The sequence below is a fragment of the Bufo gargarizans genome, chromosome 2 (assembly GCF_014858855.1).
Source record: "Bufo gargarizans isolate SCDJY-AF-19 chromosome 2, ASM1485885v1, whole genome shotgun sequence".
Taxonomy (NCBI): Eukaryota; Metazoa; Chordata; class Amphibia; order Anura; family Bufonidae; genus Bufo; species Bufo gargarizans.
Genome location: NC_058081.1, coordinates 552,385,434 through 552,410,304, shown reverse-complemented (window position 1 = coordinate 552,410,304; position 24,871 = coordinate 552,385,434). Strand labels below are relative to the sequence as shown.

The 24,871-nt window shown below is 42.8% G+C and overlaps 1 protein-coding gene across 1 annotated transcript in view; it reads right to left on the bottom strand.

Moving 5' to 3' along the window:
* Window positions 1–6,547: 6,547 nt before the first annotated feature.
* The window catches only part of CLEC11A (C-type lectin domain containing 11A), a 28,246-nt gene continuing 9,922 nt past the window's right edge, over window positions 6,548–24,871 (bottom strand). The window contains exon 4 of the mRNA XM_044278122.1: window positions 6,548–7,165. Coding sequence (XP_044134057.1) covers window positions 6,771–7,165 — 395 coding nt within the window. The 3' untranslated portion in view covers window positions 6,548–6,770. The remainder of the gene's footprint in view (window positions 7,166–24,871) is intronic.

Here is a 24,871-nt window from a genome sequence, read left to right as displayed (position 1 = left end):
ATTAAAACTAAACAAAAACTAATATAAATGTAATATCGCTGTAGTCGTACTGGAAAATGAAGGGAACAGGTCAGTTTTACCACATAGTTTTATGGGCTTCATTTTTATGGCGTTACCTATGGCAGAATTGCGTTTTTTCCCCTGGAATTTTTTCAGCTTCACACTACATTGTATGCAATATTAAATTGTGCTATTGAAAAGTACAACTTGTGTTGCAATGTCAATGGAAAAATAATAAAGCTATGGCTTTATGGTTAAATGTATGTCAGTACCTATACGGGATGTTTATCTGCTATTTATTTTCCTAAAATCTTGCTCCTTGGTCGCCTTTTAGTTCGGCTTCATTGAGATAGAGCAGTGATCTGTGACTACAGCTTAGCTACAGTGTCTACAGGGAGCCTGAAGTAGTCTGAGGCACGCCTCCTGTCTCATCATTGGTTAAGATTGCCGCTCTGCCTCCCTGATTGTCTGCTATGTATAAACACTGTATGAATTCATCAATGGCTCACCAGGAAGTCAGTGCATGGAGAGCTGATTTTCATTGCATTTTCGGGAACGACCCTTCCTGCAAACGGTGGTTCCCGACAATCTGCCTGTCTGAATGTGCCACCGATCACCCGATGAACCATTCATCTGGTGATCCTGTCGCTCGTGCAGGCACCACCGATCATGGCTTCTGAACAGCAGATCATGCGATCTAAACAGCGATCTGCAACTCGGAAACCATGATTCTGTATAAGGGTGAGGGATAGTTATGGTGATCCCTCATCCCCATACTGTAAAGGAGATTGCTGCATGTCAATGCGCGATCTCCTTCACTGAACCAGCAGCTGACTGTCGGGAAGGAGCGCTTTCTTCCTGACAATCGGCCACTGCATAGTCTCATGTAAACCCAGCTTAAGAGCAGAAATGTTTACTAGATCACCAGTGAGAAAAAGATGAGTATCAGGTGGTTCCCACATACATACTGAGCCTGGAGGGTGTATTTAAATTTTCATATACTGTTGATTACTTGAAAAATATACTTATCTTGGATTAATTAAGTTATAGCATGACCTTGGCTCCATTCACAGTTAAAGCTGCTGTTAAAATGTTGTATACTAACAGTTAACTTCTCTAGTCTAGTGCATTGTAATCTCTGTATAAATGCCTTGTGCCAGGTGTAAGTATTCACGCAGAATACACCACAACAAAACAGGCATTATAAAAGTGAACCAGCAGAGGGCAGCAGCGAAGTATGAAGATCTGCTGCCTGAGAGCTGATTGGAAACCAACAGAATTTTAAATGCCGCTCTGAATGCGACAGGCAAATTAGATGACTGAAAGATGCCTGCTTTCAAGGGGGCACAATATTGCTGTCTATAGCACATTGCAATTTAATTTATATTTCTGAGAGCTGGTCTCTGGCAATATTCATTGGATGATCTTTTGTACTACTACTGCTACTACTGTCACTGTACATTTTATATATGTGAGGTTTGTGTATTGAAGGTCCTTTGTAGTTTATTAATATGTCACATACACAGTAACTTATAAACCAAAGAAATAGGTAAACACTGTAACGAAATACCTCCTGCCTCCCTTTTACACTATGTTGTTTCTTGCATGTTAGTTGGAATGTTAAATTGTTATCCTTAGATAATTTTAGCTGAAAATGAAAGATTCTTAAGAAACGTTAATAAGGGGCGATGCCTATTAGCCATTTAAAAACATAGTTAAAATGCATGGCCACACTCAGAATGTCTCATGGCTCACTGTATTGGTTTACGAATAAATATATTTCAACCTTAGACTTAAAGTCTATGGGCACTTTTTGGGGCAATTTAATGACTGCATTTGACTGATTTTGGTCTAAAAATAATTTTTGAAGATGTTCTTTAAAAAATATTCAGCTGTTTCTCAGCTACAAGGGTTAAAAATCTGTCTGTTTGCAAGCTGTCACAGTCTGTTTTTGTTGAATCTCATCATTTGTAGCTTTTTCTCTGATCTTTTGATCTCTTAAAAACTTATTTAAGCCATATTCTTATCAGTTTGATAAGAATTGAGCTATGAGTGTTTGTGAGGCCAGGAGGTCACAGTTAAGAGCTACAAGTGTGAGCCAGGATTCAAAGAAAACAGACAGGGACTGATTTTTAACCCCTGTAGCTCAGAAACAGCTGAACAGTTTTAATAAAGACCAATTAAAAAATTATTTTTAGCCCAAGATGAGTAAAAAACAATCGGAAAAAAACCCTTGAAGGTGTAGGTTTTGGTTAGGTAAATAAATATGTTGCAGACAACATTGTGTACATTAGTTTCATATAATGTACAGTGTAGATTGCTTCTATTAGATACTACTGTAGCAAACTCAACTGTGTAAAATATCAGGTCTGTGCATGTAAATTAAACTGTGAACAGAAATATTCTCATTTACTGACAGAAAATAGAGATACCTACTTAAAGAGGTTGTATGGGCAAAAACTGATGGTCTGTCATTAGAATCTTGTGGGTGAACTCCAGTACCAGGCACAGCCCCACACACTGTACGGACAAACCTCTCTGCCTTGAGAAACACAGTGGCAGATTTACTAATCCTGTCGAAGATTTAGATAATGTAAGCTAAGACTAGACGGTCTAAAGATGCGTTAGATTTATTTCCCCGGCTGATGCCACGTGGTAAATTTGGTTCTTTTATAAACTGTTTAGTCTAATTTTTTTTTTACCACCTATTAGTTGGCTTACTTTGCTCCAGAATTTTGCGCCAAAATTGCACAATTGCACAAAATGTGTCTAAGACACTTAAAGTATTTCAGTTGTTACAAGTTATGCCCTATCCACAGGCTATAACTATTAGGACCCCACCAGTGATGAGAACAGGGACCACGTACTGCTTAGAGCCCACCTGAAATGAACGGAGTGGCTGGTTGGGCATGTGAACTGCTGCTCCGTTCATCTCTATATATTTCCTCAACTCCCTATATCCTCCATGAATAGGGGTTAACTTGTAACAGCTGGAATACCCCTTTAATAATTGTGGTGCATGACATGAGCCAGCATTCTGATGCATTTTTATTAGTAAATCTCTCCCATTAAGTAGTGTATGCTGGAACCAGCAGATGTGGTTGGGAAATTAACAGTAAGTGTATCTATCCTAAGATAAAAATAAAACAGAAATAATGTAAGGGCAGACTAGATGAACTATGGTATGTGGCATCGATGTTTCTAATTCTAGTTTTACACTAGGGTTAAAACCATCTGGCAGGCTGTTGCGGCAGAGGTATAGCCGGAACCGACTGAGAACCGGACCCCATTGACTATATTGGGACCCGGCAGGGATCCCGCCTGTTTCCGCCATAATGCCAGGATTTTGGCAGACAAAACTGTGTCAATGGGCTCCGGCAGGGAAAGGTAGTATTTGGCTATGCTGGATGGTTTTGACAGTAGTCTAGTCTAAAACTGAAGGTTCATGGCGCTCCAGCCCATGTGTTCTGCAGATTATTTTGAGTCCCAGAGGTCTGATCTCAATCAAGTCAAACACTGATAGTAAAGATAGGCCATCAGTGTCTGGTCCTGGAAACCCTCTTCAGGCACAATCCAATGTGTATGGGGGTCAGCAAACTCTTTGCTGGTGGCAGATGTCAGGAGAAAAAAGGATTGGGCCTGTTGTTTTAAAAACATGCCTGATACTGGAGGTATCTGGCAGTGGCTTATTCCCTTCTCATTAAAAATGTTTGGTCAAACCCAGTGTGGATGGGGAGCTGAGAAGAAGCATTCAGCCAGCACCTGAAGTATCCAGGTGTGGTTATCTTAATACGAATGCTACAACTACCTGAAGAGATTGGGATTCTTTGTAACAGTAGAAACTTTTTAAAGGGGTTGCTCAACCCCAAGGGCATTTGGGCAGACATCTCCAGGTGACCGGACCTGCGGAAGCTTACTTATCTACTCCCTGCTGTTGTGTTCTGGCTCCTTCACTCCACTGCCGCTCTCAGGTCTCCCTCTCTCAACATCTGGTTTCACATGGGTCACATGGCTGCTGCAGTCAGTCACTAGGTCACATGAGGTATGGGGGATGCATCGCCAGCCAGTCATTTCAAGGAAACCTGAAAGTGGCAGCAGAGGCGAGAGAGCAAAGGACCAGGAACCCAGCAGCTAAGTATGCTCTCTTCCACAGGTCAGGCCATGAGGAGTGGTCTGGTAAAAAGACCCCCAGGGGTGAACAACCTCTTTAACCTTAATTTACATAGGTACTTAAACTTGCATTTAAAATGAGCATAAAAATAAACAAAATTGGTCCACTATGTTTCTAAATGGCTAATGTGAAAGTCAAAAATGACTCTAGGAAAAAAAGGACTGTGAATTGCATCCTGTAATTGTCTTCATATATGGTGAAAACTGAAAAAAAAAAAAAAATGAAATAAAGAAACTATATATTTTACAAAATCCTCGTCCCTTGTGGTTTTTAATAACACGGTTCAATTATTACGCCTTCTTTTTATTCCACGCGAATGAATCCATTACAAGCATTTAGGCAATATTTCTTGGTCGTGTGGCACAACAGCTGGGAGTCGGAGAGGAGTCGCTAAACAGTGCAGGGGGATCAAACAAACAAACAACATAACAAAATTTTCTCCTAAAGCTTGTCCTTGTCACAAAGTTTATTATTCCTTTGTCCCGGCATGAAGCTGCTTCAATTTTGGAACAGTGGGGGTTTAAACGACATTTTGTCTTAAGCAGAAAAAAAACATGCTGTTTAAATATGTGCCCCCGCTGAGTGTTCTTGCAGGTTGGTTGGCTTTTTACATCTCTATCACTTTGGGAAATGACTAGATCTCTGGCGTAAGTAATACCTGCAAATCTTAGTAATAACACCCGCTAAGTGGTGATGACATCATGCATGCTTGGGTCATAGAGAAGAAAGAGGTGACTCCTTTCACAAAACCTGCAACACAGGATTGCCTTTGTAATCTGCACTAGTCTAAGGAATTGCAATTATATGCATGGGTTATATCATCATATATCTATGTCTAGATGGGAAGGAGGAAAAAAGCAGCCTTCTTTAAAGGCCTTGTCTGACACTGATAATTTTTTTTACAGGGGGCTGGAAATGGCTTAAGAAAACCCAAAATGCTCGCTTTATCAAAGCATGCTATTTCCAACACCACAGCTCCAATCCCCACCACTGCAATTTTTCTCTGACCACTCTTTTAAAGAATTTGTCCGGCAAAATATATATTTTTTTTATATGGGCAGAATTGGGTAAAAAAACATTACTTCACTGCTCTTCCTCAGCTGCCGTTCCAACTCTGAGAAAATGCCTAGAGATGCCTGCTCAGCCAATCACTGACTGAGGCAGGTGTCACACAAGCGAACAACAAAATGCAGGTCACTGGTATGGCGTGTTATTGGCAGAGCAGGCATTTCCTGTGTGTTGAGCAAAGACCAGAAAGTGAAGACCAGCAGGGGTATGGAAATGTGAAATTTTACAGTGGAGTTGCGTTTTTTGTGTAGTGTCCCACACCAGTTGGATGGGAACACTCCAAATTGCTATATGTCCTTTCATGCCATCTTATGTATTTCTTTTGTCACAGCTGCTAAATTCCTAATTCAGGCTGGTAAATGCATTACATACATCCAACAAAAGAGCTCTCTGTAACACCATTTATATAGGTCTGCCACAGGAAGTTAGGGGGGAGATTAGGAGTGAGGAGTTAGGTGAAGAGAGGAGACAGATTTGGCTCTGCTCTCCTGGGCCTAGCCCAGGGGACCATATTGCAACCTTTGTAGTCCAAGACTAGGACTTATTGATCCTTTACTGTAATACCCCTTCCAGCGACCCTTCCGGGGATTAAGGGAATATTTGCTGTATCTTGTGCAACCTTTTCAAAGAATGGAGCAGAGAGTTTGCCTGCCATGAGGGAGACCACCCTTGGGTTGCTGAATTGCGAAGTGCAAAATAGAACTTACAGAAGATCCAAACTATTATTGAAAGGCTGAGCACCTGAGTAAATTCAGGAACCAAGTACAAGATCATCACTCCTATACAGTTGAGCTGGAACCTCTATACACCACCTCACTGAGCCTGTTATTGGGATTTACAGCCTTGCCATCTGTATTTATGACAAAGTGCTGCTATACTTATTGCAAGACAAGTAAAGTTGCTGGTTGGTTCAACTACTGCCTCTCTCTTCATTCAACTCTATCTCCTAATTGCACCTTACGGTGCTGGCGTCAAAAACAATACAGGGGCCCAGCCACCAAAGCACCCTGGCCATACTACTACCATTAAGGGCAACTCAACTTCCATCTGGCTGGTGTTCCCTGCAACAGAGAGTGCCCCAGAGGATTTAGTGCTGTCTTCCCCTCCACTGCAGGCTGGCCCAGGGAGCTACGGCTAAAGTGAGTACAACTACTACACCCATTCGGCACACCATTACACTCATATATCGCCCCTGCGGTCTGGCACGTTGCATTTGTAGTGGTTGACTGATTGTGTGTTGGTGAATTATCTGTTTATCAAACTGAATATTTAGTGGCCGTGGACTAAAGCCATTGAAAATCCCAGAAATCTGTTCTCCCACATAGGAGTGGTTCCTTTTTATTTCTCAAAATGAATCTTGAGGATAAAGAAACTTATCGAAAATTGGCTTAACTTCTAACATCGTTCTTGTACACTTTTGAAGGTGTTGTCATAATTATAAGCATTAATATGTATACCTGAGGTATGAACTACACAACACGTGACATAGATACTACAAGCAGAGCCAAGTTTGTCACCCTTGACTTCCCACTCAGTACTCGCAGATGTAGTACATTCTCCTTGAGCAGTCATTGTCCCACCACTTTCCATCATCGGATGAGATGGACACACAGTTCTCAAGAATGCCACCATTTGGCTGTGTCACCAAGTGATCTTTGTACCAGTTGAAATAAGAGACACGATGCCCATTCTCAAACTGATACATTCCTTCTGAGCGTAGATCGTTAATCCCAATCCAGATGGGCCAGTTGAAAGGGAAGAATGCGTCATGAACATATTGTGCTAGAGCGGCAAATTCATTCTGGTCTATAGGCATTGCCAAGTTTCCTCCTCGACTGTGGCAAAGCTGCTGTGCTGTAGCATAGTTTTCAAAGTGCTGGAAAATGAGGTAGCACTTTCTGAAGTATCTCTTACCCTTCAAACAACCTAGAAAGAATGGAGGATAACAAAGTATTGAGTTAATTACATTTTTATAATATCAGGGTATTGTATGCAGTATGTTAATCTGATGTGTTCACAAGAATGATCTTTTACTTGTCAAATTCAATAGAAGTGGAATGTTGCTCATCATACAGCCATGATCTTTTTCCATTGCTTAAAAACGGATGTGCAAAATATGGATACCTTCCATGATGTGCACTCAACATTTTTCTTACTCTCATCCATAGAAAGGGCTATTCCTATCCTCAACAAGAATACAACCTATTCTATAATTTGAGGAATGGGCATACAGATTTTCAAATAATACAAATGTGTGCATGGCCCCACGGAAATTTATGGGTCAGTGTGCTATGCACACAAAAAAGATACCACACAGATGAAAAATACAGTCTCGGGCATAAAGCCTTAAAGGAATTTTCTGGTTTTGTAGAGATAATACTGTAGAAGCAAAACATTTTACAACTTTCTACTATGCCAACAGGTAGAGCTGGTAAAAAAACATGGTGTCCCCAACACCTGAAGAAATACATTGGGGTAAACAGCAAGCAGCCATATTATATGCAGAAGATTGGACACGTGCTACATACAACAAGGAAAGGCTCCTTCAGCTGACCTCTCTGATCACATGGTGTACTGTGCCCCATGTATACACGCAGCACAGAGATTTGTGAATCCAGGCTGTGCTCCGTGAAGACTGGTGTCTGCTGAAGGAAAAAAAGGGTAATGCAGCAGCACTCTGAAAACCTATATAAAGTATAACAATATTCATAATCGTAGAAAACATTCTAATGTTAATGCTATGCTTATTTTGCAGGTGAGATACTTAGCAAATACATTTTGGACAAAATTATTTGGGCCCGTCTGCCACACGTCAAGGCGATCTCTATTATACGGGAACCTAACACTAAATCCTGCGTTTTCTAGCCATGGCAGCATGCACCTGTGGAATGGGATGTGCTGACTGACCCCTTTTTTCTTTGGTGTCTGGTGCAGCCGCAGAGAAAAACAAAGCACTGCAGCTATGCACTGCTCTTAACAGTGACAGGCCCAAGCCTCCACTTAAAAATATTCAAGCCAGCAGCTGATTTTGAATACATTTGTAATTTCATGTAGTTAAAAATGTACAAACCCAATTTCCCAAAAAATGGGATGCCGTGTAAAATGTAAAAATAAAATAAAATATGCAATTATTGCAAATCTAATAAACCTATATTTTATTCACAATTGAACATGGAACACATATCAGATTTAAAAGTGAGACATTTTACCATTTCATTTAAAAATAAACTCGCAGCAATGCATCTCCCCAAAATTGGGACGGGGCAACAAAAGGCTGGAAAAGTAAGTGGTGCTAATAAAGACAGCTGGAGAAGTAATCTACAACGGTCACTTGACTGGGTATAGAAAGAGCATGTTAGAGAGGCAGAGTCTCACAAATGTGTAAAAAAAAAACTGTGTCTAAAAATTGTAGAACTAGTTGAGAAAAATGTTCCCTAATGTAAAATTGTGAAGACTTTGAATATCTACAGGTCCTTCTAAAAGAAATTAGCATATTGTGATAAAGTTCATTATTTTCTGTAATGTACTGATAAACATTAGACTTTCATATATTTTAGATTCATTACACACCAACTGAAGTAGTTCAAGCCTTTTATTGTTTTAATATTGATGATTTTGGCATACAGCTCATGAAAACCCAAAATTCCTATCTAAAAAAATTAGCATATCATGAAAAGGTTCTCTAAAAACTCCCAGCCTGGTTCATTACTCAAAACCGCAATCATGGGTAAGACTGCCGACCTGACTGCTGTCCAGAAGGCCATCATTGACACCCTCAAGCAAGAGGGTAAGACACAGAAAGAAATTTCTGAACGAATAGGCTGTTCCCAGAGTGCTGTATCAAGGCACCTCAGTGGGAAGTCTGTGGGAAGGAAAAAGTGTGGCAGAAAACGCTGCACAACGAGAAGAGGTGACCGGACCCTGAGGAAGATTGTGGAGAAGGAACGATTCCAGACCTTGGGGGACCTGCGGAAGCAGTGGACGGAGTCTGGAGTAGAAACATCCAGAGCCACCGTGTACAGGCGTGTGCAGGAAATGGGCTACAGGTGCCGCATTCCCCAGGTCAAGCCACTTTTGAACCAGAAACAGCGGCAGAAGCGCCTGACCTGGGCTACAGAGAAGCAGCACTGGACTGTTGCATGTCATTCAGAAATCAAGGTGCCAGAGTCTGGAGGAAGACTGGGGAGAGGGAAATGCCAAAATGCCTGAAGTCCAGTGTCAAGTACCCACAGTCAGTGATGGTCTGGGGTGCCATGTCAGCTGCTGGTGTTGGTCCACTGTGTTTTATCAAGGGCAGGGTCAATGCAGCTAGCTATCAGGAGATTTTGGAGCACTTCATGCTTCCATCTGCTGAAAAGCTTTATGGAGATGAAGATTTCATTTTTCAGCACGACCTGGCACCTGCTCACAGTGCCAAAACCACTGGTAAATGGTTTACTGACCATGGTATTACTGTGCTCAATTGGCCTGCCAACTCTCCTGACCTGAACCCCATAGAGAATCTGTGGGATATTGGGAAGAGAAAGTTGAGAGACGCAAGACCCAACACTCTGGATGAGCTTAAGGCCGCTATCGAAGCATCCTGGGCCTCCATAACACCTCAGCAGTGCCACAGGCTGATTGCCTCCATGCCACGCCGCATTGAAGCAGTCATTTCTGCAAAAGGATTCCCGACCAAGTATTGAGTGCATAACTGAACATAATTATTTGAAGGTTGCCTTTTTTTGTAATAAAAACACTTTTCTTTTATTGGTCGGATGAAATATGCTAATTTTTTTAGATAGGAAATTTGAGTTTTCATGAGCTGTATGCGAAAATCATCAATATTAAAACAATAAAAGGCTTGAACTACTTCAGTTGGTGTGTAATGAATCTAAAATATATGAAAGTCTAATGTTTATCAGTACATTACAGAAAATAATGAACTTTATCACAATATGCTAGTTTTTTTAGAAGGACCTGTACAGTGCATAATATGAAAATATTCAGAAAATCTGGAGAGGTCAATGTGCGCAAGGCCGATGGTCAATATTGGATGCTCGTGATCTACGGGCCCTCAAGCGACACTGCCCTAAAAACAGGCGTGATTCTGTACTGGAAATCACTGCATAGGCTCAGGAACACTTCCAAAAATAATTGTGAACACAGTTCACCGAGCAATCTACAAATACAAGTAAAAGTTGTATCATACAAAGAAGAAGACACATGTCAACACGATCCAGAAACACTGCTATCTTCTTTTGGAAAAAATGGACGCCATGTGCTGTGGACTCTAGAGGAGAAGAACCATCCAGCTTGTTACCATAGTTCAAAAGCCTGTATCTCTGATAGTATAGGATTGTATTAGTGCCTATGGAGTAGATAGCTTACAAATCTGGAAAGGTGCTATCAATGCTGAACAGTGTATAGAGATTTTAGAACAATATATGCTACCAATGTCTCTTTCATGGAAGGCCTTATATATTTCACAGCAAGGCAATGCTAGAGAACATACTGCATACATCACAACAGCATGGCTTTGCAGAAGAAGAGTCCGGGTGCTGAACTGACCTGCCTGCATCCACACCTTTCACCAATAGAAAACACTTGGCACATCATGAGACAAAAAATCCTGACAAAGAAGATCCAGGACTGTTGAGCAGCTAGAATCCTACATCAGACAAGAATGGGACAACATTCCTCTTGAAAAACTCCAGCAATTTGTCTCCTCACTTCCCAGATGTTTATACACTGTTGGTAAAAAAAGAGGGGAGTCTACACAATGGTAGATATGGCCCTGTCCCAACTTTTTTGAGATGCATTGCTGAACGAGTTAATTTTTTTTCATGAAATGATAAAATGTCTCACTTTCAACATCTGATATATGTTCTATGATCTATTGTGAATAAATATGTGTCTATGAGATTTGCAAATCATTGCATTCTGATTTTATTTACAACTTGAAATTAAACTTATATATTTTTTTAGAACTCAGTGACTATACATCTGTATAGATCATCACCTGCTGTTTGTTCTTTTCCTTATTTCTCCATCCACCACAGTAAGATCACTGAGGTGGACGCACATGCTCAGTTCCATCCATCACCTGCCACCAACTATATCTATTTTAGAGGCTGTGACAGTAAAGGGAGAGAGCTGGAGCAGAAAGGATGCAACCACTGAGCTGCAATAGAAAGATCACAACTCCTGAGAAAAGACATGACCTGTACAAAGCACACACTCCCAACTTGAAGAGAAACTAGAAAGCAATTGAAGCAGTAAATAGATGAAGCTTTGGATCCATGTGAGGTACAGGGCTGGTTCTGGATTCGTTAGAAAAAGACTTTCATTTACTATATGATGTCTGATTTTCATTTTTAACATTAATCATGGAATAACCTCTTTAATTTTAGGGTATTGTCTGAGTTCTTGAAATATTTATGTTCTGGTCTGTTTTTCTCACTAACATATCTTGAAATCTTAATTCTAAAAAGATTCAAGCAATTATAACAAGGTAAAACTGGTGGTGGTCAGCTCGGACCTTGACCTGACCACAGGCTCATGAATGCTTTCAATGCCCGTACATGATGTGGCCCTGCAATTAGCTTCAATCTGCATACAGATCCCACGGGCAGACCACAGTGTGTACAGGCACTTAAACTAAATTTTGTTGTATATCCCTGATGTATTAACTTTTGATTTGTATTGTATAGGGTTACAAAGAAAGTTATGGCACTATACAGTCAGGTCCATAAATATTGGGACATCAACACAATTTTAACATTTTTGGTTACCACCACAATGGATTTGAAATGAAACGAACAGGATGTGCTTTAACTGCAGACTGTCAGCTTTAATTTGAAGGTATTTACATCCAAATCAGGTGAATGGAGTAGGAATTAAAACAATTAAACCACTTGTTAAGGGACCAAAAGTAATGGGACAACTGGCTTCTCAGCTGTTCCATGGCCAGGTGTGTGTTATTCCCTCATTATCCCAATTACAATAAGCAGATAAAAGGTCCAGCGTTCATTTCAAGTGTGCTATTTGCATTTGGAATCTGTTGCTGTCAACTCTCAAGATGAGATCCAAAGAGCTGTCACTATCAGTGAAGCAAGCCATCATTAGGCTAAAAAAACAAAACAAACCCATCAGAGAGATAGCAAAAACATTAGGCGTGGCCAAAACAACTGTTTGGAGCATTCTTAAAAAGAAGGAACGCAGCGGTGAGCTCAGCAACACTAAAAGACCCGGAAGACCATGGAAAACAACTGTGGTGGATGACCAAAGAATTCTTTCCCTGGTGAAGAAAAAAAACCTTCACAACAGTTGGCCAGATCAAGAACAGAGGGATCACCACAAGATGTAAACCATTGCTGAGCCTCAAAAACAGGAAGGCCAGATTAGCGTTTGCCAAACAACATCTAAAAAAGCCTTCACAGTTCTGGAACAACATCCTATGGACAGATGAGACCAAGATCAACTTGTACCAGAGAGATGGGAAGAGAAGAATATGGAGAAGGAAAGGAACTGCTTCATGATCCTAAGCATACCACCTCATCAGTGAAGCATGCTGGAGGTAGTATCATGGCGTGGGCATGCATAGCTGCCAATTGAACTGGTTCTCTTGTATTTATTGATGATGTGACTGCTGACAAAAGCAGCAGGATGAATTCTGAAGTGTTTCGGGCAATATTATCTGCTCATATTCATCCAAATGCTTCAGAACTCATTGGACGGCGCTTCACAGTGCAGATAGACAATGACCCAAAGCATACTGCGAAAGCAACCAAAGAGTTTTTTAAGGGAAAGAAGTGGAATGTTATGCAATGCCAAGTCAATCACCTGACCTGAATCCGATTAAGCATGCATTTAACTTGCTGAAGACAAAACTGAAGGGAAAATGCCTCAAGAACATGCAGGAACTGAAGGCAGTTGCAGTAGAGGCCTGTCAGAGCATCACCAGGGATGAAACCCAGCATCTGGTGATGTCTATGCGTTCCAGACTTCATGCTGTACGAGTGCAAAGGATTTGCAACCAAGTATTAAAAAGTGAAAGTTTGATTTATGATTATTATTCTGTCCCATTACTTTTGGTCCCTTAACAAATGGGAGGCACATATGCAAACTGTTGTAATTCCTACACCATTCACCTGATTTAGATGTGAATACCCTCAAATTAAAGCTGACAGTCTGCAGTTAAACCACATCTTGCGTCTAGTTTCATTTCAAATCCATTGTGGTGGTGTATAGAGCCAAACATGTTAGAATTGTGTCGATGTCCCAATATTATAGACCTGGCTGTATATATATAAAGAGCTGTGTGTAGTGGGTTTGGGCCTCCATGTCTTCTGGAATTCTGCATCTTTATAGGAACAGCCTAAAGCGTTGTACTGTAGTAGAGTCAATCACCCTGCTAGATTGCGTCAGAAAAGAAAATGCTGGCACGGTTTACTTTTGCAGAAGATAGCTTCCAGTTGAGCGAGAGGTTGGAATAGTGTTTTCTCAGCAGGAATTTCAGGTGAAATGGAGTGTCTCCTAAATTCTTAAAGGGGAATATCACTTGTTGGTAACCATGCATATAATAGAAGTGCTGATCCTGCTTATTGAATCATTATCCCAATTACAAAACTGGGGGCAACATCTTTTAAAAGTAGATTTACAAAATTAGTGCAGCAGTTGTTTTTACAAAGCAATTTATAAAACTAATAAATATGCAGTTAAAGTGTGATAATGTAGTATGATCAGGACCACTGAGGTGCTGTATTATTGGGCCACTTACTGTATGTATTATATATAACATGCCTACTTAAAGGGGTGTTCCCAGTATTTAATGCTGATGACCTATCCTCAGGATAGGTCATCCGTATCTGATCGGTGGGAATCTAACTCCTAACACCCTTTCCTATCAACTGTTGGCTGTGCGGCCTACTCCTCGGCCAGTGATGTCATGTTCATCACTCACATGGATGGAGCTGAGTTGCAATACTAAGCATAGCTGCTGTCCAATAGAGATGTCGCGAACATAAAATTTTCCGTTCGCGTACAGCGAACGCAAATTTTCGCGAACCGCCATTGACTTCAATGGGCATGTGAATTTTAAAACCCACAGGGACTCTTTCTGGCCACAATAGTGATGGTAAAGTTGTTTCAAGGGGACTAACACCTGGACTGTGGCATGCCGGAGGGGGATCCATGGCAAAACTCCCATGGAAAATTACATAGTTGACGCAGAGTTGGATTTTAATCCATAAAGGGCATAAATCGCCTAACAATCCAAATTTTTTTTTTTTTAACAACGTGGTTTAAAACACCCAGTGTGTGTATACGATCAGGTATGATGTTGTATCGATCAGGTAGTGTAAGGGTTACGCCCGCTTCACAGACATTGACAGACCAAACTCCCCTTTTAATGCACCGCAAACTACCGCATACAGTCCATTTGCCCAACCGCAAACTCCCCATTTGCACAAGGTTGGATACCAAGCTAGCCATGTCCCGTTGATGTCATTGAAGGTTTCTTCCTCCACCCAGCCACGTACAACACCAAGGGTCCCGGAAAGGTGAATTGAATTGATTTTTCGAATGGGGAGATGGTTAAAAAAACGCTGGCTCCCTCCTCTTTGTTTGAATCCACAGTCACTGTGTCTGCGCCATGCAATTTACTGTCACACCCGATATGAGTGGTATTTTCTGTAGTACTATTCTCATCAGTTTAATCCCTGTTACGTCCCATATCAGGGTGGGATTGCCTTTTGTGAAAAAAAATTTAGGCCGGGTATCTTCGACTGCCTTCACAGTGACAGACCAAACTCTGATACACCAAACTGAATTGATTTTAAGAACCGGGAGATGGAAAAAGCAGCTTGGTCGGTCCTCTTACTCCCAAGTTGGGGCACTGCGCGTGCACGGAGCAATGTGCTGTGACACCCTATATGAGTGGTGTCTTAACTAGTCCTATTCCTATCAGTTTAATCCCTGTTACGTCCCCTATCCGGGGACGTGTGTCGAATTGATTAACCATTGTCGAATTAACGAACCATTATGACATCCTGGAATAATTTAGTTCCGAGCTTTGTACTTGATTTTGTATTAGAATTGTTGAGGATTTTTTTAAATTGTCTGCATTATTTCTAATAAACTATTAAGAGACTTTATTATGATTTATTTATTTTATGTATTAAAAACCGACCCATACAACTTAAAAAAAGATCTTTTTTTTTTTTTTTAGTTTTTTCTATGAAAAATCATCAAGCCGTCCCGATCGCTTTTGGTCTGATCATAATGAAGTAATGGCCTTATCATCTGGGATGTCGCAACATTGCCAACACACTCATAGAGGTGATGATCGCTTCATTGTGATACGCAAGCCCCTTCATCACAACAAGGTAACGATCACGAAAGGGGAATTGACACTTGTATGTCCCTTTTTTTTGTTTTGTTTTTGCAGCAGCCACAGTGCAGCACCAGAGGCCAGAAAAATCAGGCATGTACACATGCCTGAAAAACAATGTTATTGTTGCAGCCGCTGTTGTAGCAGCGGCTGGAAAAATTAATGTTTTCAAGGCAGAGAGGTGACTAAAACATTGCGGCTTGAACCCTAGTTGGTGGCGGAGAATTCACGAAAGTCATCCGGTATGCAGACATTAAATACAGCAGCGTGGGGACCATTTTGAGGCCAAGGCATGTCAGGCCTTTTGTTAGTTAAACATATCCCCTACTGTCAGTCCCTTCGGGATCCATGCCTCATTCATCTTAATGAAGGTGAGGTAATCAACACTTTTTTGACCGAGGCGACTTCTTTTGTCAGTGACAATGCCTCCTGCTGCACTGAAGGTCCTTTCTGACAGGACACTTGAAGCGGGGCAGGCCAGAAGTTCTATCGCAAACTGGGATTGCTCAGGCCACAGGTCAAGCCTGCACACCCAGTAGTCAAGAGGTTCATCGCTCCTCAGAGTGTCGCTATCTGCAGTTAAGGCGAGGTAGTCTGCCACCTGTCGGTCGAGTCGTTCTCTAAGGCTGGATCCCGAAGGGCTGTGGTGATGTGTAGGACTGAAAAAGCTCTGCATGTCCTTGCCGCTGTGGTCGTGGTAGGAGGAGGATTACTTTCACCTCTTCCCCAGTTAGATTCCCGTTGTGCTGTGACATCCCCCTTATAAGCTGTGTAAAGCATATTTTTTAGTTTGGTTTTGAACTGCTGCATCCTTTCTGACTTCTGGTAATTTGGTAACATTTCCGCCACTTTCTGCTTATACCGGGGGTCTAGTAGCGTGGCCACCCAGTACAGGTCGTTCTCCTTCATCCTTTTTATACGAGGGTCCCTCAACAGACATGACAGCATGAAAGACCCCATTTGCACAAGGTTTGATGCCGAGCTACTCATTTCCCGTTCCTCCTCCTCCTCACTGATGTCATTGACGGTCTGTTCTTCCCCCCCAGCCACGTACAAGACCATGGGTCCCAGATAGGTGACAACAACGAGCACCCTGGGATGCCTGCTGTGGTTGGTCTTCCTCCTCCTCAAAGCCACATTCCTCCTCTGACTCCTCTTCTTCATACTCCTCTTGCAGCATTGCCGCAGGTTCGGCAAGCGATGATGACAAGGCTGTTTCTAGTGGTGATGGTGACCACAACTCTTCCTCTTCACGGTCATCTACAGCCTGATCCAGCACTCTTCGCAGGGCACGCTCCAGGAAGAAAACAAATGGGATGAGGTCGCTGATGGTGCCTTCGGTGTGACTGACTAGGTTTGTCACCTCCTCAAAAGGACGCATGAGCCTACAGGCATTGCGCATGAGCATCCAGTAACGTGGCAAAAAAATTCCCAGCTCCGCAGAGGCTGTCCTAGCACCCCGGTCATACAAATACTCGTTGACGGCTTTTTCTTGTTGGAGCAGGCGGTCGAACATTAGGAGTGTTGAATTCCAACGTGTCGGGCTGTCGCAAATCAAGCGCCTCACTGGCATGTTGTTTCGGCGCTGAATGTCTGCAAAGTGCGCCATGGCCGTGTAGGAACGCCTGAAATAGCCACACACCTTCCTGGCCTGCTTAAGGACGTCCTGTAAGCCTGGGTACTTAGACACAAAGCGTTGTACGATGAGATTCAACACATGTGCCATGCACGGCACATGTGACAACTTGCCCAAATTCAACGCCACCAACAAATTGCTTCCATTGTCACACACCACTTTGCTGTTCTCCAGTTGGTGCGGGGTCAGCCACTGATCCACCTGTGCGTTCAGGGCGGACAGGAGTGCTGGTCCGGTGTGGCTCTCTGCTTTCAGGCAAGTCAACCCCAAGACAGCGTGACACTGTCGTATCCGGGATGTGGAATAGCCCCTGGGGAGCTGGGGGGGTTCAGTTGATGTGCAGCCAGATGCCGCAGCAGAAGAGGACTCAGCCGAGGAGGTTATGGAAGAGGATGGAGTAGGAGGTGTAGAGGAGGTGGCAGTAGGCCTGCCTGCAAGTCGTGGCGGTGTCACCAACTCCGCTGCAGAGCCACGCATTCCATGCTTGGCAGCCATCAGCAGGTTGACCCAATGCGCAGTGTAGGTGATATACCTGCCCTGACCGTGCTTTGCAGACCAGGTATCAGTGGTCAGATGGACCCTTGCCCCAACACTGTATGCCAGAGATGCCATGACTTCCTTTTCAATCACCGAGTAGGGGTTTGGGATTGCCTTATTAGAAAAAAATTCGTCCGGGTACCTTCCACTGTGGTTTTCCAATAGCGACAAATTTTTTGAAGGCCTCAGACTCCACCAGCTGGTATGGTAAAAGCTGGCGGGCTAAGAGTTCCGTCAAGCCAGCTGTCAGACGCCGGGCAAGGGGGTGACTCTGTGACATTGGCTTCTTACGCTCAAACATTTCCTTTACAGACACCTGACTGTGGGCAGATGAGATGGAACTGCTCAAGGTGAGAGGCGGAGTGGCGGGTGGTTGAGAGGGGGCAAGGAGGACAGCAGTGGTTGACGTGGCTGAAGATGCTGGACCAGGAGGAGGTTGGTGGCTTTGAGCTGGTGTGCTGCTTCTACTCATCATCATGTGTTGATCCCATAGGCGTTTGTGATGTGCGATCATGTGCCTACGCAAAGCAGTTGTACCTAGGTGGGTGTTGGATTTCCAACGACTCAGTTTCTTTTGGCACAGGTTGCAAATGGCATCGCTGTTGTCAGAGGCAGACACACAAAAAAAATGCCACACTGCTGAGCTTTGCAATGACGGCATTCTGGTGGTGGCAACAGCATGCGTTGGTTGGCGTGCTGTCTGGCTGACCCCGGGTCCCGATACATGCTGTCTGACTGTGCCACTAGCTCCTTGCGACGACCTCCCCCTGCTTCCAACTCGTCTCCTCCTTCTCTCTGTCTCCCCTTCTGAACTTTCCCCCTCTTCTTCTTCTCTTCGAGCAGGCACCCACGTGGCATCCACGGACACATCGTCATCATCAACCACTTCACTTGTATCTGACACCTCAGCAAAGGAAGCAGCAGCGGGTACAACATCATCATCATCATCACACTGTACGTCCATGTGTGTAATGCTGCCTGACTGAGACATATCCCTGTTATCTACATCCCCTGGCAATAATGGTTGGACATCACTAATTTCATCCAACTGATGTGTAAATAACTCCTCTGAGGGATCAAGTGAAGCGGCTGTGGTGGCTGTGGTTGTAGTGGTGGTGGTGGTGGCGGCAGGCGGGAGAGTGGTGACCAAAGCTGAGCTGGAGGAGGATGGTGCGTCAAGGTTCTTAGCGGAAGCTGTTGAAGATTGGGTGTCCTGTGTAAGCCAGTCAACTATTTTCTCAGAATTTTTTGGGTTCAGGGTACGTGGCCTCTGAACACTGGGCATTATTCCAGGGCCAGTGGAAATCACAGCACCACGAACACGACGGCCCCTGCGGCGTGGCCTGCCTCTGCCTGTCATTTTTTATTAGATAAGTGTTAATATGCGTGCAAGGTACTGTGCCACTCTATATAAGTGATGGGCAGTGGACACAATAGAGTATGTGTGGGGGCCTGACACACACGGGCTTGCAAATGTGATTAGATCACAGTTAAATTTAAAATATAATTTTTTTTTTCTGAAAGGTATTTGGGTGAATGACACCCTGTAACGGTATGAGTGCAGGACTAACCAGCCACTAGCCAGTGGACACAATACAGTATGTGTGGAGGCCTGACACACACGGGCTTGCAAATGTGATTAGATCACAGTTAAATTTAAAATATATATTTTTATTTTCCTGAAAGGTATTTGGGTGAATGACACCCTGTAACGGTATGAGTGCAGGCCTAGCCAGCCACTAGCCAGTGGCCACAATACAGTATGTGTGGGCGCCTGACACACACGGGCATGCAAATGTGATTAGATCACAGAAAAATATTAAATAGATTTTTTTTTTATCTGCAAGGTATTTTCTGTCACACCCTGTATGAATGGTGTGCACTGTGCTCACAGTGCTGTCTATGACTGAGCCTGCAGCCTCTCACACACGGGCAGCCAGGCAACTGCAATATACAGTACAGACCAAAAGTTGGACACACCTTCTCATTCAAAGAGTTTTCTTTATTTTCATGACTATGAAAATTGTAGAGTCACACTGAAGGCATCAAAACTATGAATTAACACATGTGGAATGATATACATAACAAAAAAGTGTGAAACAACTGAAAATATGTAATATTCTAGGTTCTTCAAAGTAGCCACCTTTTGCTTTGATTACTGCTTTGCACACTCTTGGCATTCTCTTGATGAGCTTCAAGAGGTAGTCACCTGAAATGGTTTTCACTTCACAGGTGTGCCCTGTCAGGTTTAATAAGTGGGATTTCTTGCCTTATAAATGGGGTTGGGACCATCAGTTGGGTTGTGGAGAAGTCAGGTGGATACACAGCTGATAGTCCTACTGAATAGACTGTTAGAATTTGTATTATGGCAAGAAAAAAAGCAGCAAAGTAAAGAAAAATGAGTGGCCCTCATTACTTTAAGAAATGAAGGTCAGTTAGTCCGAAAAAATTAGGAAAACTTTGAAAGTGTCCCCAAGTGCAGTCACAAAAACCATCAAGCGCTACAAAGAAACTGGCTCACATGTGGACCGCCCCAGGAAAGGAAGACCAAGAGTCACCTCTGCTGCGGAGGATAAGTTCATCCGAGTCACCAGCCTCAGAAATCGCAGGTTAACAGCAGCTCAGATTAGAGACCAGGTCAATGCCACACAGAGTTCTAGCAGCAGACACATCTCTAGAACAACTGTTAAGAGGAGACTGTGTGAATCAGGCCTTCATGGTAGAATATCTGCTAGGAAACCACTGCTAAGGACAGGCAACAAGCAGAAGAGACTTGTTTGGGCTAAAGAACACAAGGAATGGACATTAGACCAGTGGAAATCTGTGCTTTGGTCTGATAAGTCCAAATTTGAGATCTTTGGTTCCAACCACCGTGTCTTTGTGCGGCGCAGAAAAGGTGAACGGATAGACTCTACATGCCTGGTTCCCACCGTGAAGCATAGAGGAGGAGGTGTGATGGTGTGGGGGTGCTTTGCTGGTGACACTGTTGGGGATTTATTCAAAATTGAAGGCATACTGAACCAGCATGGCTACCACAGCATCTTGCAGCGGCATGCTATTCCATCCGGTTTGCGTTTAGTTGGACCATCATTTATTTTTTAACAGGACAATGACCCCAAACACACCTACAGGCTGTGTAAGGGCTATTTGACCATGAAGGAGAGTGATGGGGTGCTGCGCCAGATGGCCGGGCCTCCACAGTCACCGGACCTGAACCCAATTGAGATGGTTTGGGGTGAGCTGGACCGCAGAGTGAAGGCAAAAGGGCCAACAAGTGCTAAGCATCTCTGGGAACTCCTTCAAGACTGTTGGAAGACCATTTTAGGTGACTACCTCTTGAAGCTCATCAAGAGAATGCCAAGAGTGTGCAAAGCAGTAATCAAAGCAAAAGGTGGCTACTTTGAAGAACCTAGAATATGACATATTTTCAGTTGTTTCACACTTTTTTGTTATGTATATAATTCCACATGTGTTAATTCATAGTTTTGATGCCTTCAGTGTGAATCTACAATTTTCATAGTCATGAAAATAAAGAAAACTCTTTGAATGAGAAGGTGTGTCCAAACTTTTGGTCTGTACTGTATATATTTAAAAAAAAAAAAAAAGCAGACTGATGTACCAGCCCTGAAAAGGGCTTTTTGGGGTGCTGTCTGGATGCTGTCCTTACAGCAGATGAGTCTCTGGACACAGAACAATGCCCTAGCTAACGCTTTCCCTATTGAATCAGCAGCTGCACTCTCCCTCCTCTCTCTGTGAATTCAGATTCCGAATAAATCTAAAATGGATGCTGTCCTAGAGGTGGGAGGGTCTGCTGCTGATTGGCTGGAATGTGTCTGCTGACTGTGAGGTAGAGGGTCAAAGTTTACTCAGTGATGATGTATAGGGGGCGGACCGAACATCGCATATGTTCGCCCGCAGCGGCGAACGCGAACAAGCTATGTTCGCCGGGAACTATTCGGGACATCACTACTGTCCAATAGAAGGCACTGTGCTTGCTGTGAAGAGGCTTCAGAGCTCATAGAAGCCCAGCACCTTTTTCAAACAGCTATTCGACATGGGCATTGAGTGTCGGACCCCCTCCGATCAGACACTGATGACCTACCCTGAGGATAGGTCATCAGTATTAACTTCCTAGCAGAGACATTAAAATTGGAAAAACATTCCCAAAAAATGTCTATTTATTGTACAATGTGCAATTTTACATTGCATATGTCCATTTATTGAACATTTTTAATATGTTTGTGAAGTAAATCTTGTTTGCACACAACTCAGGGGATACAATTGCATTTCTAACCCCTTAGTGACAAATAATTTTAGCATTAAGGACCCTTTGTGTTCCAGCACTCATAGCTTTTAGATTTTTTTTTATTCTAATTTTCTTTTTTGTTTTGCGTGATTAGTTGTAGGTTTTTTAGAAACTATTTTACATTAATACAAGAATCACAGCATTATTCAGTACATGGCAAGAGATGTCTGTTAAAAATCAGGATGGCAATAAATGCAGCTGAAAGTAGGTTTTACCATTTTTATTTCTGACTAGATTTCTGACAGCAATATCTCCTGCTGATGTTGTGCTAATACTGTGATTCTGGGCTTGTATTATACACCAGTCTTAATAACCCCTGTGCCTTTGGCGCATCCACTGCTGGTCTAAATATATACCAACTTCCTTGATGGCGTCTAAAACAGGCGTAGAAAATGATAAATGAGACAGGCCTGGTGGTCCACCTCCTTCCCCACCCGTCCCATTCCCCTTGCGTGGCTGGGAAATTAGCTTTTTGCTGCAATCTGCGACAGATATACGCCAGTTAGGAAATTACCCCCTAGGTCTCTAGCTGCTAAAAATCCAGAGATATGAGCAGCTAAACAGCCCTCCCCTTCTCCTACTACCAGAGCTGACCATGGTTTTACCTTTCTGAACTTTGATCTATGGATAATTGATACATAACTGTATACTTGTATATTACTTTTGACATTTTTACTGAGGTTCTAAAGTTCCTTTTAATATGTATTTTTCTGATCGACCTAGATTATTTCCTAACTTCTCTCGCTAATCGCCTGGCTTGTATTGCATAAACTCTGGCTATGCTTCTGCCTAACAATTTGTAGAACATTTTAAAATACCATCTACAAGCCTTCAGCTGTTAATTTCATAGACCATTCCACTTACACTACCTCGGGATTCTCCAAAGCAAAGTCCATCCACACATGAGTGGAAACCGAGGAATTCCTTTAACTTTAAAGGGGTTTTCTGGGAATAGCATATTGACGACCCACCCTCAGCATAGTTCATCATTACCTGACTCATCTCACCAAAGTGCTGTGGCCTCTTCAAACAGCTGATCAGCAGGAGTGCCAGGAGTTTGACCCCCACCACACCAATCCGATATTGATTACTTATCTTGAGGATAGGTCATCAATATTCTACTCAAGAAAACCCCTTTAACTTTGTTTAGTCTGCCCCAGGGGGTTCACTTCTTGGCCTTTGTTCTGTCTGTGACAGGTGTTTTATGGAATGTTAAAATGCAATCTAATAAAGCCTGAGTTTTAATCTCAGTCTACAGTACAGAAAAGGGCTTTCCAATATTTTAAACAAATTGGCAGAGAGCAGGAGGCTGTATGAAGTCAAGAATAAAACCCTTACTCACCTTTTAAATGTCCCACCGATCCTACACTGACACTCTGATCCCTTCAGGGCCATCAGTGGCCACGTGCCATTCATCTTTCATGTGACTGTTGCACTCAGTCATTGGCCTCAGTGGTCATGATCATGGTGGGGTGTTTTTCCTAATTTCATACAGCCCCTGTTCTCTGGCTTTTTTTTTTAAATATTGGCAAAACCCGTTAAAGCTCATTGTTCAGGATTAGAGAAAAAAAAAAAACATGGTTCCTTTCTACCACAAACAATGTCACAGCTGTCAATATGTCGGGCATTGCAGCTCAGCTTTATTGAAGACAAAGTGTCTGAGCTGCAATACCGCATATAGGAAGGCACAAGGGATTGTCGTTGACGGAAGGTATGTGTCACCGAGGTTCCTGGCCTCAGTGGAGTAAAAGCCAGTTTTCATGTGTCAGCAGCAGTTGCTGTTTGACACCTTGCTATTTATTATAGCTGTAATAGCTCATCCGGGATGGCTCTTACTGGGAATAGTCAAAGTGCTGGGTGGGTGACTACTCCCCACGTTCCAGGCCGGGTCTTGACTGGCCTATATAAAAAAACAGCCAGCAGTGTCAGCTGGTGGGAATTACCTCTCTCTCTCTCTGACAGAGGAGCTCTGGCAATCACTGGATTGGGATTTGAGCCATGTGCTAGGCTGGAGGCCTGAGTTTGGGAGGTCTGCTCTGGCCTGAGCAATGCCGATCGGGTGTGAGCGAACACCTAGGATAACAGGTGACTCTTTTGCTGTATGAACTGTCTAGGTGTGAACGAACACCAAAACTGCAAATGGACTGTCGTACTGTTTTGTTGACGTAAGTGTGAATAAAACACAGAAGTTTTTGAGTTACAAACTGGTCTTTGCCTCTATACTGCATCCGCTTGTCCTGTCTACCAGAGAGAATCCCCACACCGTGGACAAGTGTGGTACTGTTTTTGGAATCCTGGACAAACCCTTTATTAATGCTACAGATGAACCTCAGCTTTCTTCATGATGTAGTAGGTAGACATAGATTAACACTGGAAAGTATCTGGACAAGGCGGTGGTCTGGATATTATCGTTATGTCTTGCAAAGGCAAATTCATGGTACAGAAATATAATAGAGTCATATAAGAACCTTTAGAAGTGGAGATGGAGATGATACAGTTAAAAAGTCATTAGGGCTGCAGGAAGCATTAGCCGAATTCAAGGGCCATTAATGGCAGCCTGTATTCTGTGACTATACTAATTAGAGATAAGCGAATAAAAAAAAATTTGGTTCAATGCAAATTTATTAGTGGTGAATCGCATTAAAAAAACTGCTATTTATAGCCTTTGTAGTGGTGTAGAACACTGTGCCTTGCAGTAACACGCATAGGGAGTCTGCTTTGGTAGTGAAATAATACTGTGAGTCAGTATGACATGCAGATGACAGGCGTCGCTCTTAGAAT